This window comes from Stegostoma tigrinum, chromosome 14 (genome assembly GCF_030684315.1).
Source record: "Stegostoma tigrinum isolate sSteTig4 chromosome 14, sSteTig4.hap1, whole genome shotgun sequence".
NCBI lineage: Eukaryota > Metazoa > Chordata > Chondrichthyes > Orectolobiformes > Stegostomatidae > Stegostoma > Stegostoma tigrinum.
In genome coordinates this window covers 48,097,569-48,115,067 of record NC_081367.1, presented here as the reverse complement: position 1 = coordinate 48,115,067, position 17,499 = coordinate 48,097,569, and the positions used below count along the sequence as shown (strand labels likewise).

Below are 17,499 nucleotides of genomic sequence, written 5' to 3'. Positions count from 1 at the left end.
GGTTTCCTGACATAGTCAGCAGAACAGATCCCAGACATTTGAGCAGGTTTTATTTTAACCCTATTTGACGATTAAGAACAAATGATTAGAACTGTGCAAATCTATTTGTACCTGTATTCAAAAACAAAAATATCCCTTGTCTGAAAAACAGTTGGTCCCAAGGCTTTCAGATAAAAGATACCCAACCTGTACTATGTCTGGGGAACACTAAGTTATGTTATTGGTTATACAAGATATTAGAAATGTTAATGATTCAGGGAAGAATGCACAACCGGGCATTTTCACTTCTGTGCTCTCTGGCCCACAATTTTCCTGACATTCAATTTAATAGAAGAAAACGTTCAAGCTGAAAAACGCAGAATGTCAAAATTTAAGCCAATGGTTAATAGTTAGGAAGTGTAACCTGTTCAGACTAGCATTCAGAAGTTCACTTATTATTAATAGACAGTTTCTAATTGAAACAGAAATCTTGCTCTGACAGGTTCACCATACTATTGAATAGCTTTACGTTGTGATGATTTAAAGTACACCATAGCACTAGCTCAAGGAAGGCATCTAAAAATGCCAGAACTGTTTAGAAACATAGAAAATAGGTGCAGGAGTAGGCCATTTGGCCCTTTGAGCCTTCACCACCACAAAATATGATCATGGCTGATCATGCAATTCCAGTATCCCACTCTCTCTCCATTCTCCTCGAACCTTTAGCTGCAAAGGCCACATCCAGCTCCCTCTTGAATATATCTAATGAACTGGCCCCAGAGGAGAGAATTCCACAGGCTCACAACTCTTTTGAGTGAAGAAATTTTTCCTCACCTCAAGTGCAGAAGGGCTTACTGCTTTATTCTTAGACTGTGACCCTAGTTCTGGACTTGCCCAATGTGAGGTCCATTCTTCCCACATCTAGCTTGTACAGTCCCCATCAGGATTTTATATGTTTCTACAAGATCCCCTCTTACTTTTCTAAATTCCAGCAAGTACTAGCCCAGTCGCTCCAGTCTTTTCTCAAATGTCAATCCTGCCATCCCAGAAATCAATCTGGTCAGAGTAGGAAAACTGTGCACCAATACCAGTGAAAAATGCTTAGTATCATATAATTTGCAATAACATAGGCTTATAAGTCCATTACAACAGTAGTTCAGGTAATGTTTGCAAGTACTAAATCTGACGTATTATCTCAACAATATTGTGCAGGAAGTCTATGGAACCCAAATATTCTTACTATATGGTCAGTGCTGAAATAAAAGCATCACAATGAGTGAATATTTGTATTCATTTAGGAGATCTCGGTGTTACTAGCTAGGTCAGCATTTATTATCCATCCCCAATTAATCAGACAGCAGTAAAGAGTCAACCGCATTGTTGTTGAGCTGGAGTCATGTACGCCAGACTTGGTAAGGAATGTAGACTTTCTTTCCGAAAGGACATTGGTGAATCAGATGTATTTTTAACAACCATTTTGTTTTACATGAAATCAAATTTCACTATCTACTATGGAGCGATTTGAACCCATGTCACAAGAACATTAAACTGGACTCTGGATTACTAGTCTATGCTACTGTCACCAAATACAAGTCAGGATTTTGTCATGGAGAAAAAAAACTAATATACAGCAGATTTTGCATTGAAAGGTTCTGCATTCTTTTGGTTAATGTTCTACATTGTTAGTCTTACGTCAAATAAATTAGGAGAAAAGCAAAGATATCAGTGAATAGTAACCCAAGTTCCAGTTTTATTTTAAAATTATGGAAAAATGCAGCCCACAGGAGGTCACAAAATAAGCAGGACAGAATCAGACCTTTACAATTCAGTGAACTGTGTAATATGGTGTGTGCTGAAAGTACAAACTGAATTTAAATGTCACTCTCGTTTGCCTTCAATAACATCAAAGCAGCAGGAGATCGATCGGCTCTTTGTCCATTACTGTGTGCAGCAATGCTGATTCTTTGAAGTAGCGTCCAGTTCTAAGGCAGCTTTTGTTCTTGCTCCTGTACATCAAGCACATCGCCAGTCTGCTTAAAGCAGAATTGCTTATTTACAATGACGAGCCCTGTCACATTTTATTAGTGCCACGAGGGTCAGGCTTTGTGAAGTGCAAATGGTAGAGTGAATGCCTACAGCTTGACTCTCTTCTGGTTATACTTTCTTGCTGTTTTCAGGCAGACGTTTGAAGAATTTGGTGTTGGTTTCTTACCTTTGCATTACTGAGGTATAAGAGACCTTAATGAAATGACAGAGAAAGTTATTGCTACTTGTAATTTGTAATAATCTTCAGTAATATCACAAGTTGTTATAGTATTAGAAAATATTAACTTCAGATACTGAACAGGTATGCAGCAGTAACAAATGATGAATTTTAATCTTTCAACATCTGCAAAAGTAAAAGTAATCCAACTATAAAATACAGTGCCACTTCATTTCAAACCTAAATTTATGTTAGTATCTAAGTGATAAAGAAATGTGCAAAAATAAAATGAATAGTAATAATGCTAATAAAAACAAATATCTTTAGAAAAGTGCACTAAGTTCCTCACTTTCCTCAAGGCTTAATTCCTTCCCATAATACCAAACATTTTACTTGGGGAAATAAATATTCCTGTTGAACTCAGTTCTTAAGTACAATATATTTCTGCCCTACCTACACCTCTGCCACCCAAAATGAGTTGTGGTTTTGACAGATTAACAGCTTTACTTTGATCATCTCTCATGCCAGTTAGATTTATTGCAAGTTTTCGTCAGGAAGTAATCTGTGTAACACTGACAGCAACTTCTGACATTCACACATGTACAGTTAAACATATAAATTTGGAAGCTGCAGTCAGTAATAGCCCACACCATCACAGAACATAAGAACTAGGAGCAGGAGTAGGCCATTTGGCCCTTCGAGCCCACTCTGCCATTCAAGAAGATCACGGCTGATCTTTTCATGGACTCGGAGCCACTTACCCGCATTCTCACTGTATCCCTTAATTCCTTTATTGTTCAAAAAAAATCTACCTTAGCTTTAAAAACGTTTACTGAAGTAGCATCAATTACTTCACTGGGCAAGGAATTCCACAGATTAACAACCCTCTGAGTGAAGAAGTTCCTTCTCAATTCAGTCCTAAATCTGCCCCTTCTGATCTTGAGGCTATGCCCTCTTATCCTAGCTTCACCTGCCAGTGGGAACTTGCTCTCTACTTCTATCTTATCTATTCCCTTCATAATTTTATATGTTTCTGTAAGATTCCCCCTCAATCTTCTGAATTCTAATGAATATAATCTCAATCTACTCAGTCTCTCCTCATAAGCCAACCTCCTCAACTCCGGAATCAACCTAGTGAACCTGCTCAGCACCAGTACATCCTTTCTCAAGTAAGGAGACCAAAACTGCACACAGTACTCCAGGTGTGGTCTCACCAGCACCTTGTACAGCTGCAACATAACCTCTCTGCTTTCAAACTCAATCCCTTTGGCAATGGTAGACAAAATTCCATTTGCCTTCCTAATTACTTTTTGTACGTGCAAACCAACCTTCTGTGATTGAAGCTGTTCACCACTGCAATCTTTACAAATGCAATCAGCGTTAAATAAATAATTTAATATGAATTTAAACTGCCAACACACTATTATGTTAAAGCCATTAAAAATGTTACATGTTGTTCACTGGGGTGTATCTGAGTTTCTAATGGTGTACCAAGTCATAATTACAATTGGACAAACTCTGAGAACATTAGTAATTTTTTTTAAAGCTTCCTTGTGATATTTCAACATCAGACTTAATTACATGTTTATTCCCTGATTTTTTAAAAAAATTTCACACTGTGAAATAATTAAACAGTGAAGAGCAATTGGGAATGGACAACAAATTCTGGCTTAGCTGGTGCTACACGTATCCTATTAATGAATTTTTTATATAAATCAGTGCTCTGGTTAGTGAGAATTCTTCATTGTGACAGAAATTATTGTGAAGGATGAGCAGATAGTATATTTTTGATTTTGGAGTAATTAATTTATAACTTTTCTACTCCAATCTCAAACCCATGTGAGCGCACAAATGTATTGGAATCCGGTACTGCATTTAAAACAGTTAAATGTTTTGTGACAAACCCATCTGTCACATGGCAGGCTCATAACTGCCACAGTGAGAGTGGTCCTTGCTGAATGGGTCACAAGTCAGGGGCCCTGTGCAGCCAACCTCATGGGGGCTGGGCCTCTTATGCATTTGTGAAGATATACAAACAATGCACAACCCTTCAAGCACAATGTCTGGACGAATCACAAGTTACGCATTCGACTTATCTGCCATCCCAGAACCCACTGAAACAGTGGACACAGAAGTTTCTTAATCTCAATCAACTGTCCAAGAAGAACAGCACTTCCAGAGAAGCTCACTCTATAGTTATGCTGCAAGTTTAATATTTTGTTAACTGTTCCCTCTCCTCAGGTACTGTCTGCTTCTTCATCCTCAATTCATTCTTCAAAAACAAAACAAACCCCGAATCTCTTTCATTCCTGTACCATCTCAGGCCTTTTCTCTCTGGTCCTTGAACGTTTTGACACGTTCTTCCAATTCAGGAGATTGGTAAATTATTGCTCTTTATCCATCTCAACATCTGAAATTTTTGGCATTGTTGACCACACCATCCTACCCCAATACCATCCTTCCACTAACCAGAAGAGTGGAACTACACTCCCTTGGTTCTATTTCCATCTATTGACATAGCCAATGAATCACATGAAACAGCCTCTACACCACCACCAATGGAATACTCCAAGAATCTATTCTTGGTACCCTCCTGTTTATCACAAATCAAAAACATATCAGAGTTCAAATTAATGCCTGAACCCCTTCACTGCCTCTGATTTTTTACATCAAGTGAAACATGGGGGAGGCAATGGCCTGGTTGTATTATCGCTGGACTGCTCATCCAGAGACCCAGATAATGTTCTGGAGATCTGGATTCGAATCCCACCATGGCAGATGGTGGAATTTGAATTCACTAAATATCTGGAATAAAGAATCTAATGATGACTGAATCCATTGTTGATTGTTGGAAAAAACCCATTTGCTTCACTAATGGCCTTTAGGGAAGAAAACTGCCATTCTCGCCTGGCCTACATGTGACTTCAGATCTACAGCAATGTGGTTGACTCTTAAGTGCCCTCTGGGCAATTAGGAATGGGCAATGAATGCTGCTAGGTCAGTGACGCCCTCGTCCCGTGAACGAATAAAAAAAATTCCTCCAGTTAAATGCTGGGGAGACCAAATTCATTATCTTCGATTCCCACCACTAATTCTGTTCTGTAACTACCGATTCCATTCCTCTCCCCAGCAACCATCTGTGGCTACATCAGACTATCTGGTATCTTGTAAGATGCTAAGCCTATGCGCTCATTATCAGTATCTTAATTCACTTCTATATCACCCAATACTACCACTTTCAGGTCATCTGCTACTGAAAACTTAATCTGTGTTTCCTGATTCAACTGCTCAAAAGCCTCACACCTTTTATCCTCTTAATTCTAGGTTATCCAAAATTGCCCCTATCCACGTCCAGTGACCTACTGACTTTTCTATTGTCATGGATCAAACTTCTCAAAATCATTCTCTTAATCAAACCGTGGTTCACCAGCGCCAATATCTCATGAGACTTGGTGTCAAATTCTGATTGATAATTGCTTCTGTGAAATGTCTGGGATGTTTTACTCTTACATAGGTGCAATATAAATGCAAGTTACTGTACATTGGTTGTGAAACAGCAACTAGTTCAGAACAATTTTAAACCATCAGCGTGAATGCAACTCAGATCGTAACTTCAAGCCTAATCTCATGAGAAAAATGCAACTAAAGCAAGTAGCCCAGATTACAAATGCAACATATTCCATCTGAACAAAATACAAACAGTGCTGTGAAGATTTTGAACTACAGTGAGCCCTTCTGGTGGAAGTGTGTTATTAGCAGTATAGGCAAATACATGGAACTTGGGAAAAATGGCACCAAAATCAAAGCTAGCACTTGGTTTTCATTCCAACTATCCGTTTCAAAAGATAGGTGTGGAGATTTTGTTTTTCTAACCATCTTGAATTTTACATGATTAAAGTGAATTCTGCCTTTACTTTCAGATTAAAAAGTAAATTTTGAAAAACATTTGTGGATTTACTTTGAGGTAAGTCACGCTGGGGAGGAAAAATACAGTTAATAATTTAAAACCTAACAGAATTAGAATCAACATTTTATCAAAGTACTAAGACCTGACTCTGGAACTGTAAATAAAGTGCACAAACCTAGCCTTTAATGGGGGATCTGCAATATTTGCAGCAACTATAGAAGCTGGCTTCAGTTATTTCCCTGTAGCCTTTAACGCTAACATGGTTTCCTGCTAATGAACATTTGTTAATCAACATGTGACTTCATTGCACAGGAACACTTTGGACCCGAAGTACATGCTTTTTGTTACCAAGTTTAAATAAACAACCACTGATCTGTGTTCTAGACAACAAAATGTGAGGCTGGATGAACACAACAGGCCAAGCAGCATCTCAGGAGCACAAAAGCTGACGTTTCGGGCCTAGACCCTTCATCAGAGAGGGGGATGGGGTGAGGGTTCTGGAATAAAGGACTATTTATTCCAGAACCCTCACCCCATCCCCCTCTCTGATGAAGGGTCTAGGCCCGAAATGTCAGCTTTTGTGCTCCTGAGATGCTGCTTGGCCTGCTGTGTTCATCCAGCCTCACATTTTGTTGTCTTGGAGTCTCCAGCATCTGAAGTTCCCATTATCACTGATCTGTGTTCTAATAATTTTCCTGTACTATCACTAAGCCTCAATGAGTACTTTGTTGAAGCACACTTTTACTCCCTAGATTGCCAAAGAGGAAATTTATCAATCTGTAGCAAAACTGCCATAGAAAAGTTATGCCAAATATTGGCCTAGTCAAGACTATAATGTAATTAAGGCAGCCTTTACACTTTTACGCCTTCTCCTGTATGGGCGAAATAAAAGGTTTATCATTACCTCATTGATTGTTTGTCCTAAGTTCTCCTGAGACTGGAACGGCTTCCTAAATAAAACAATAAACATTATTTAATTAGATTACCTACAGTGTGGAAACAGGCCTTTCAGCCCAACAAGTCCACCCTGCCCCTTGAAGCATCCCACCCAAACCCATCCCCATTCCCCTATAACCCACATACCCCTGAACACTACAGGCAATTTAGCATGGCCAATCCACCTAGTCTGCACATCTTTGGATTGTGGGAGGAAACCAGAGCACCTGGACGAAACCCAAGCAGACATGGCGAGAATGGGCAAACTCCACGCAGTCACCCAAGGCTAGAATTCAACCTGGGTCCCTGGCGCTGTGAGGCTGCGGTGCTAACCACTGAGCCACCATGCCGCCCTAATGTGGAATAATTTATTCTTTAATGTTCTCTATTATACTGATTATAATTCAAATAGATTCAATAACATTTGTACTGATTTTAAATTAACCCATCCAACAAACCTGGGTGAATCCTCCTCAGTCTTTCTTAGTCAATGAAATATATATTTGTTGAGTGTTAGGAATTATTGCCTTAATGTCTTCTGCAAGAGGTTAGATTATCTTGTAATAAACTTTTCCAGTCCCCTGCAGCAAACTCTGCCATTATACCTTTGTAATTCCCTTCAAGTTTAAAAAACTACTTTCAGACCCACGTTCTCCACTCAAACTGATGTGACATTCTATCATGTTATGAATTCTCCTGCCTAGAAGATTCTGAACTGTGACATCATTATTAAATTCTGTTTCATTATCACAGTACCTAAAGTAGCCTGCTCCCTGGTTCATTCCAGCTTTCTTCTGAGAAACGATCCCAAATATGCTGTCTAAATTCATCTTGAAGGCTACCTTTGCCAATTTGATTTGTCCAATCTACATAGTGATTACAATTATGCACTATTATTGCAGTACCTTTCTTACAAGCCCTCAATATTTGTTGTACTACTGTAACTAATGGTGGTTTTTTTTGGGGGGGGGGGTGGAGGAAGTCCTAGTGACTTCTTTCCCTTGCCATTTCTTATCTCTACCCAAAGTGATCTTACATCTCAATGTCGCAAACCAAGATCATTTCTCATTTCTGTACTGAACCACTCGAGCTTCTTTTCCCTCATCTTAATGAAATATTAAATGTTCTCAAATAGATGGCACTATCTCTGATGTCTAGTAGAACCCCAGGTTCAATGTTTGAATCTTGTTAACCAACTGACATTAAACAGCACTGATTATAATTAACTAGTCTTGTCAATAATTAGCAATTGTCAATCTTAAATTTATTGAGAGTTGTTAAATTTTAATGGTATTTTTGTAACAATTTACTTTTTTAAAAATATGTATTGTAATGTACAATTTCTATGTGCCTAAGGTACTTAGGTACACTTTGTCATCTCACATTCTATGCTTGATAGGAATAACGATATTGCAAGTCAAAGTCATAGAATTCATAGCCAATAAAATTAATAAGTAGCTTTTCCCCACCTGTCTATTTTGGTTTCGACAGTGACTGTAAATTGTGCCTCACTGTTGGGCAGGTATGTAGAAGGAACAATCTCATAATTTCCTGTTGGGAGGGTGCAAAGTTGAGTCATTTCTTGTGTGTAGCGATGAGGCACACAAGTCACCATAGGCTCTCGATGTTGGGGGGATGCTTGATTCAAATTTTTATCATCATGTACCTGTGTGAAATGAACAGTTAATTTCAGGAATTCAGAAAGGTACAGGTTCTTAGAACAGGAAGAGCAGAGATTACTTCCTGCCTGGCTATCAAGTTACCTTCACGATAATGGGTATCAGTGGTACACAATTCCATTGGACGTAAGTGAATGATAATGCTGCAAGTTGCTATTATAGGTTACCAGGCCTGCTGTCGATGCATGCAAGTGCAAACAAAACAAAAATAGAACTTTTTTATTTACTCATGAGACGTGGATGTTGCTGGCTGGCCAGCATTTATTGCACACACCTGAATGTCTAAGAAGATGGAGTTATGCCTCCCTCTTGTACCACTGCAGTTCAATCGCTAATGGTTGGTCCACTACTCCCTCCCCTTAGTGAGGGAGTTCCAGGATTTTGAAGGAACGCTGATATGTTTCCAGGTCAGAATGGTGAGTGAGAGATACAGGAACTGCAGATGCTGGAGAATCTGAGATAACAAGGGGTAGAGCTGGATGAACACAGCAGGCCAAGCAGCATCTTAAGAACAGGAAAGCTGACGTTTTGGGCCTAGACCCTTCAGACCCTTGAAAGGTCTAGGCCCAAAACATCAGCTTTCGTGCTCTTGAGATGCTACTTGGCCTGCTGTGTTCATCCACCTCTACACCTTGTTAGCCAGGATGGTGAGTGGCTTAGACAGGAAATTGCACATGGTGTTGTTCCCATGTTTCTGCTGCCCTTGTCCTTCTATATGAAAGCAATTGTGGGTTTGGAAGCTGCTGTCTAAGGTCTTTGAATTTCTGCAATGCATCTTGTAGATAGTACACACCGCTGCTACGGAGTGTCAGTGGTGGAGGGAGTGGATGCTTGTGGAAGTGGTGCCAATGAAGCACACTGCTTTGTCCTGGATGATGTCAAGCTTCGAGTATTGTTGGAGGGAAAGTCACTTGAAACAGCTGAGGAAGGCTGGACCTACGATACTATCCTGAAGAACTCCTGCATAGATGTTCTAGAACTGAGATGACTGACCTCCAGCAACCAAACCCATCTTCCTGTGTTGCTCAGTACAACTCTAACAAGTGGAGATTTTGCCCCCCGACAGCCATTGATTCCAGTTTCGCTAGGGCTCCTTGATGCCATACCTGTTTGAATGTAGCCATGCTGTCAAGGGCTGTCACTCTCAACTCACCTCTGTCCATGAGAGTATCGGCATGAGTGACCACCGCACAATCCTTGTGGCTCTATCACTGCGCTAAATGGGACAGACTTTGAACAGATATAGCAACTCAGTACTAGGCATCCATGATAACAAAGTGTGAAGCGGGATGAACACAGCAGGCCAAGCAGCATCTCAGGAGCACGAAAGCTGACGTTTCAGGCCTAAACCCTTCATCAGAGAGCCTCTCTGATGAAGGGTCTAGGCCCAAAATGTCAGCTTTTGTGCTCCTGAGATGCTGCTTGGCCTGCTGTGTTCATCCCGCTTCACACTTTGTTATCTCAGATTCTCCAGCATCTGCAGTTCCCATTTATCACTAGGCATCCATGAGGTGGGTTATCAACAGCAGCAGAATTATACTCCGGTACAATCTGCAACCCTGTGGCCAGCATATCAGGTGGCTCAGTGGTGAGCTCTGTTGCCTTAGCACCAGGGAGCAGAGTTCGATTCCAGCTTTGGATGGCTGTCTGTGTGGTGTTTGCATGTTTTCTCTCTGCCTACGTGGGTTTCCATCAGGTTGTCTGGTTTCCTCCCACAGTCCAAAGATGTGCAGCTTAGATGGATTGGCCATACTAAATTGCCCTGTAGTATCCAGCAATGTGTAGGCTAGGTAGGTTAGCCATGGGAAAAGCGGGGTTGATCTTCTGAAGGCTGGTGCAGAATGGCCTCTATCCGCACTGTACAGATTCTATGTTTCTGCTTTTGAGTTGGAAAGTTGTGTGTTCAAACTCCAACCTGGAACTCGAGAATATCTTTGAGGTTCACACTTTTGTTGCATAATAATAGACTTAATCGTTCAAAATTGCTTCAGAAACTCACATCAAATGGAAAAAAAAGCTCTTTTGTTTGAGAGAGATAATGGGAACTGCAGATGCTGGAGAATCCAAAATAACAAAGTGTGAAGCTGGATGAACACAGCAGGCCAAGCAGCATCTCAGGAGCACAAAAGCTGATGTTTCAGCCTAGACTCGTCATCAGAGAGGGGGATGGGGAGAGGGTTCTGGAATAAATAGGGAGAGAGGGGGAGGCGGACCAAAGGTGGAGAGGAGAGTATAGGTGGGGAGGTAGGGAGGGGATAGGTCAGTCCAGGGAAGATGGACAGGTCAAGGAGGTGGGATGAGGTTAGTAGGTAGGAAATGGAGGTGTGGCTTGAGGTGGGAGGAACGGATGGGTGAGAGGAAGAACAGGTTAGGGAGTTGGAGACAGGCTGGGCTGGTTGTGTGATGCAGTGGGGGGAGGGGACAAACCAGGCTGGTTTTGGGATGCGGTGGGGGAAGGGGAGATTTTGAAGCTTGTGAAGTCCACGTTGATACCATTGGGCTACAGGGTTCCCAAGCGGAATTTAAGTTGCTGTTCCTGCAACCTTTGGGTGGCATCATTGTGGCACTGCAGGAGGCCCATGATGCACATGCCGTCTAAAGAATGGGAAGGGGAGTAAAATGGTTCGCGACTGGGAGGTGCAGTTGTTTATTACGAACCAAGTGGAGGTGTTCTGCAAAGCGGTCCCCAAGCCTCTGCTTGGTTTTCCCAATGTAGAGGAGGCCACACCGGGTACAATGGATATAGTACACCACATTGGCAGATGTGCAGGTGAACATCTGCTTAATATGGAAAGTCATCTTGGGGCCTGGGATGGGGGTGTGGGGGCAAGTGTAGCACTTCCTGTGGTTGCAGGGGAAGGTGCCGGGTGTGGTGAGGTTGGAGGGGAGTGTGGAGCGAACAAGGGAGTCACGGAGAGAGTGGTCTCTCCGGAAGGCAACCAAGGGTGGGGATGGATAAATGTCTTGGGTGGTGGGGTCAGATTGTAGATGGCGGAAGTGTCGGAGGATGATGCGTTATATCCGGAGGTTGGTGGGGTGGTGTGTGAGAACGAGGGGGATCCTCTTGGGGCAGTTGTGGTGCGGGGGGGTCTGAGGGATGTGTTGCGGGAGATGCAGTCAAGGGCGTTCTTGACCACTGCGGGGGGAAAGTTGAGGTCCTTGAAGAACTTGGACATCTGGGATGTGCGGGAGTAGAATGCCTCATCCTGGGGGCAGATGCGGTGGAGGAATTGGGAATAGGGGATGGAATTTTTGCAGGGGGTGGGTGGGAGGAGGTGTATTCTAGGTAACTGTGGGAGTCGGTGGGCTTGAAATGGACATCAGTTACAAGCTGGTTACCTGAGATGGAGACTGAGAGGTCCAGGAAGGTGATGGATGTGTTGGAGATGGCCCAGGTGAACTTGAGGTTAGGGTGGAAGGTGTTGGTGAAGTGGATGAACTGTTCGAGTTCCTCTGGGGAGCAAGAGGCGGCGCCGATACAGTCATCTTTTGTTTGCCCAGGATTTACAGACTCTTCTTCAAGGGCTTGGTTAGAGAAGTACAAACTTTTACACTGCATTGTACATTCCACAGTGATCTTAAATCACTGAGCAGTTTTGGCGAAAGAGATCAAGGAGATAATATTCATATCAACATAGGGATCAGGCACAAACATAGGCCATTCAGCCCCTCCATTCAATAAGGTCTCAGCTGATCTGACTGTAACCTCAAATCTCTATCCCAATAATCTTTCAACCCCTTGCTTATCTAGGATTTTTTTTTACAGCGAGTGAGTTCCAAAGATTCTCAGTCCTCAAAATAAAAGCTTTATCTTTATTTTAAAAGAACAAGCCCTGATTTTTAAACAGTGACCCCTAGTTCTTGATTCTCTCACAAAAGAAAGCATCCTTCAGGATTTTGTATGTTTCAATCAGGTCAACTCTTAGTCTTCTGAACTTACAATTCAAGCCTAGCCTGTTCAATCTTTCATCAGAAGACAAGCTGCTGATTCCAAGTATTAGTCTAGTAAATCTTCTATGGTTGTCTCCAATGCATTTACATCCTTCCTTAAATAAGGTACCCAGTACTGCACTAATCCAGATGTGCTTTCATCAATATCCTGTAAAACTGAAGTACAATCTCATTACTTTTATATTCAATTCTCCTCATAATAAATAACATTCTATTACATTTCCAAATTACTTTCCTGTAGACTAACCTTTTGTGATTTACGCGTGAGGACACCCAGACAGAAGTTTAGTTGCCAAATTTACTGATGACACAAAGATACTGTTGTGAAAAGGACTCAGGGAAGTTACAAAAATATATTCATTAGCTTAATTGGCAAAGATGAGACAAATGAAGAACATGTGGAAGTATGGATATATCCATTTTGATGGGAGGGATAAGAAAGAAATAGAGCTAAATAGTATAGATTGCAGAGCAAAATGCAGATTGCAGACGTAAAATGATCTGGATGTCCACATGCGTAAATCATGAAAACTTACTAATTTATTTTTGCAGTTTCAGTTTATTTGTTTTGCTTTGAATACCATGTGCACTCTGAAACAGGGCCGTTAGTTTTACTTTTTTGCTTTCTTTGTAAATTCTAGTCATACCTGTTACTTGGTTTTAGCTTATGACTGAAGATAATTGCCCATGTTGTTAGTAAAATCATCAGTTAGCACTTCCAAGTGAATGATCTGGTACACTTTAAATCCAACATTTTCAATCCGGGTTAATCAAAAGTGCTTCTAATTCAGGATCAACACTGTTATTCAGAGATTTTCAGCATCATTCAATGAATGAGATTACCTGATAAACATGGAATCCTATTGGAAGGAACTGTCCATTTACACTTTCCTGGCACAGAGTGATTCGAACATTTCCAATACCAGTTTCAGAGAGGATTGAGAATGGCAAATGTGGATTAGTGCTGTATGTTGGGAAGTTCCTGCTTCCACCTGCATTCTTTCCATTGATCCATGAATCTGTAAACTGCATTATCTCCCATTCCCCTTCAGAATTTTCCTCCAACTGCGTAAGTGGATAAGCTGCTTTCACTACACTGAGGGCATAGAAATATTTAATAAAATATTTTGAGAAACCATCATGAAGAATGTTTCATTACACTTGGTGCAAAACATTAAAGGAGGAAAATGATTTTGGAGTAATTACAAATCCAATATTAATTTTTGTATTTTGCAAAAAAAATTCAATAGTCACTCATAGAATCATTTAACCATTCTGTGCTCCAGCTGAACTGTTACGTCTGGTTTCTTAGAGATAGAAATGTAGGTCTATTTAAGTTTCAAACAGATGAGCTCAAAGGTTGAGGGAGAACAGTTGATGTTCATTCAGCTTTTTGTTTAAGTGCTCAGTTCTACTCAAGAAGTTGTTGACTTCTGGGCAGGAAAAGGTCAGAAAGGGAAAGGGATAAACTTATGCTTGTAAATGTGATAGATTTACAATAAAACATTTTTAAATCTCTGAAGTCTTTTGCCCCCTAATTCAACATATGGATTTTGATGTGTGAAATATGAATCACCAGTAAGGCAGCCCCTAATGATGAACATTTAACCTAATATAAAATTTGAAGAGTTTATCTGTTTCTACACAGATTCATTAACAGATCAAGAATAAAGACTTGGTTAAACAGATTAAATGCGAGCCATATACGATTCAAGTGGAACCAACACTGGGCTGGAATGACCAACATCCACAGATTCAGGACATGGTCAATAAGAAACTGCCTGTCCCAGAAATACAGGATACTTAAAATAAAATTGCTTAAACAGAATATTTGCTTCCATGTATGGAACTCATGAGATTAAAGGACCGCAGGGGGTGTCAAGGGGCAACTCAGCAGGGAACACATCCATAGCGAATGAAGTTCAGGAGATTAAGGTCTACCCAGGGAAAGATAATAGACTGTCTTAGCAGGAACAGCAACCACAGTAAATGACATCCAAGATGAAAGGTCCCCCACTGAATGGAGATATTACAGATCATGCAGGGCCAATAACAAAATCAAAGTCAACAGTCCTCAAACCATCGTCTAACCAATCTTCTGAGTCCCAAGAGAATACAATTTGGAAGAATTGTGAAACCTCCAGACTGCCTGAATATGCAAAGTCAGAAACTTTAGTAAATGGGGTATTGATAAACATAATTACATACATGAATACATAAATGCTAACCATGGACAAAAAAAAGCTTGATAGGTGCTGGCAGTGAAGCTGTTGTCGAAGTTAATAATTCTTTAAGGACTCATATTGGAGACTGCATCATGCTCCACCCAATCTGATGATTTCATGAAAACTTGTGTGTGGATAAGGCAGAACAGCTTAGGACCTTGTCGGATAGACAATGATAAAGTCGACCTCACTAATGTAACTTGTACCAGATTGCCATCATGCAATAAATATTTAAGAGCCTCTTCTCATAAAGACTCACTAGACAGCAGCGAACTACTCCCATCACAAGCAGGTGGTGGTGGGCACCTGAAAACAAATAGAACAGTTCTTACCTCAATGATATTTTAGATGTTGAGAAAGCACGTAGTAAAAAATGTCCATCTTCGTCTTTCATGAATGTACTTGGGATGACAAGATAGTAGCCAGGTGTAAGATCACAATGCAGTTTCACTTCCCTGTCATACGTATGGCATTCTGTTGAAATGGCTGGTGTTTTGGCAACAGTTTTCTGCAAATTAAATCGTTTCTTCTCTACCTAAAATTTCATACAGTAAAGGGAAGGTTGGTTGGTTGAAAGGCAAAATCTGAACTAAATTATCCATACTTTTTCTTTAAAAGAAAAGGGAATAATCAAGGCCATGGGGATCATCATATTACAAATCTTAGTGTCATCTCCTAACTGGACTGGATTATACTTCTTTCTGGTTTCAGGAAGTAATGAAAGATGCTTCTGCTTTATGTTTCTATTCATAAAACTAAATTCCACGTGAAGATTTCCAGTTTACAAGATTACAAGTTTAGGGTCTCAGATACAGAGTTGCTTGTCACTGCAATTACAAGACAACAAATAAAAACAATATAATAAAATGTGAGGCTGGATGAACACAGCAGGCCAAGCAGCATCTCAGGAGCACAAAAGCTGACGTTTCGGGCCTAGACCCTTCATCAGAGAGGGGGATGGGGGGAGGGAACTGGAATAAATAGGGAGAGAGGGGGAGGCGGACCGAAGATGGAGAGCAAAGAAGATAGGTGGAGAGGGTGTAGGTGGGGAGGTAGGGAGGGGATAGGTCAGTCCAGGGAAGACGGACAGGTCAAGGAGGTGGGATGAGGTTAGTAGGTAGCTGGGGGTGCGGCTGGGGGTGGGAGGAAGGGATGGGTGAGAGGAAGAACCGGTTAGGGAGGCAGAGACAGGTTGGACTGGTTTTGGGATGCAGTGGGTGGGGGGGAAGAGCTGGGCTGGTTGTGTGGTGCAGTGGGGGGAGGGGATGAACTGGGCTGGTTTAGGGATGCAGTGGGGGAAGGGGAGATTTTGAAACTGGTGAAGTCCACATTGATACCATATGGCTGCAGGGTTCCCAGGCGGAATATGAGTTGCTGTTCAATTGCATGATCAATGTGGACTTCACCAGTTTCAAAATCTCCCCTTCCCCCACTGCATCCCTAAACCAGCCCAGTTCATCCCCTCCCCCCACTGCACCACACAACCAGCCCAGCTCTTCCCCCCCACCCACTGCATCCCAAAACCAGTCCAACCTGTCTCTGCCTCCCTAACCGGTTCTTCCTCTCACCCATCCCTTCCTCCCACCCCCAGCCGCACCCCCAGCTACCTACTAACCTCATCCCACCTCCTTGACCTGTCCGTCTTCCCTGGACTGACCTATCCCCTCCCTACCTCCCCACCTACACCCTCTCCACCTATCTTCTTTGCTCTCCATCTTCGGTCCGCCTCCCCCTCTCTCCCTATTTATTCCAGTTCCCTCCCCCCATCCCCCTCTCTGATGAAGGGTCTAGGCCCGAAACGTCAGCTTTTGTGCTCCTGAGATGCTGCTTGGCCTGCTGTGTTCATCCAGCCTCACATTTTATTATCTTGGAATCTCCAGCATCTGCAGTTCCCATTATCTCAAATAAAAACAATATATAGAAACAAATCAGCAGTCTAGATGTTATCATACTTCAAACACAGATTAAGTATTTAATTCCTGCCTAAGGCATTTGATTTGAGCCAACAGTACCTTCCATACATGCAGTCCTATTGCTCGATGGCGTTTCTGTTGGAGGACATCAGTGGTGGGGTCTTCTTCAATATTCTGACAATGCATAGCGGCCTTCTCTGACCAACAAGCCTTCTCATTTCTGTTGCAGGAGTCATGTTTTTTTTGTAATACTGTGATAACTACTTCACCTGGATCCAAAATTCTTAACCAGAATTTGGGGTTGGTACAGAAACTACTGTTGTTACGGCAACCACCAGCAGATAGACCTTTGACCCATTGTCCTGAAAGTTGTAGTGTATGACGCAAACTTTGACCTAAACAATAAATGCAAAAATTCTAAATACAAACATTGTCACCTACATATTACATAACAAATAAAGAGAGCCCTTTCATAATTTTACCAGTTAGGTTCATCATGACACAATACATTGTTTGTCCATTAGCATCATTAGTTTGTCTATTAGCATGACCAGGGATCACTACTGGTCATCTCACTTGCTGAGCACAATGAACATTTACAAACTGATGGTAGTATATATACAGATAATGTCTGATTAACTATTTAGTGCTGATTTAACATTTCAGAACATTAACACACAGTCTTCTAGAGAAAAAAATACTTAAG

At 41.4% G+C, this 17,499-nt stretch overlaps 1 protein-coding gene across 2 annotated transcripts in view; it reads right to left on the bottom strand.

Moving 5' to 3' along the window:
• Nucleotides 1-1,701: 1,701 nt before the first annotated feature.
• capn10 (calpain 10) overlaps nt 1,702-17,499 on the bottom strand; it is a 41,102-nt gene continuing 25,304 nt past the window's right edge. For both annotated transcript variants that reach the window (XM_048542807.2, XM_048542806.2), the window contains 6 exons: nt 16,893-17,188; nt 15,213-15,415; nt 13,499-13,751; nt 8,495-8,691; nt 6,994-7,039; nt 1,702-2,217 (listed from right to left, as the gene is read on the bottom strand). In XM_048542807.2, the coding sequence (XP_048398764.1) occupies nt 2,188-2,217; nt 6,994-7,039; nt 8,495-8,691; nt 13,499-13,751; nt 15,213-15,415; nt 16,893-17,188 (1,025 nt within the window). In that variant the 3' untranslated portion in view covers nt 1,702-2,187. The remainder of the gene's footprint in view (nt 2,218-6,993; nt 7,040-8,494; nt 8,692-13,498; nt 13,752-15,212; nt 15,416-16,892; nt 17,189-17,499) is intronic.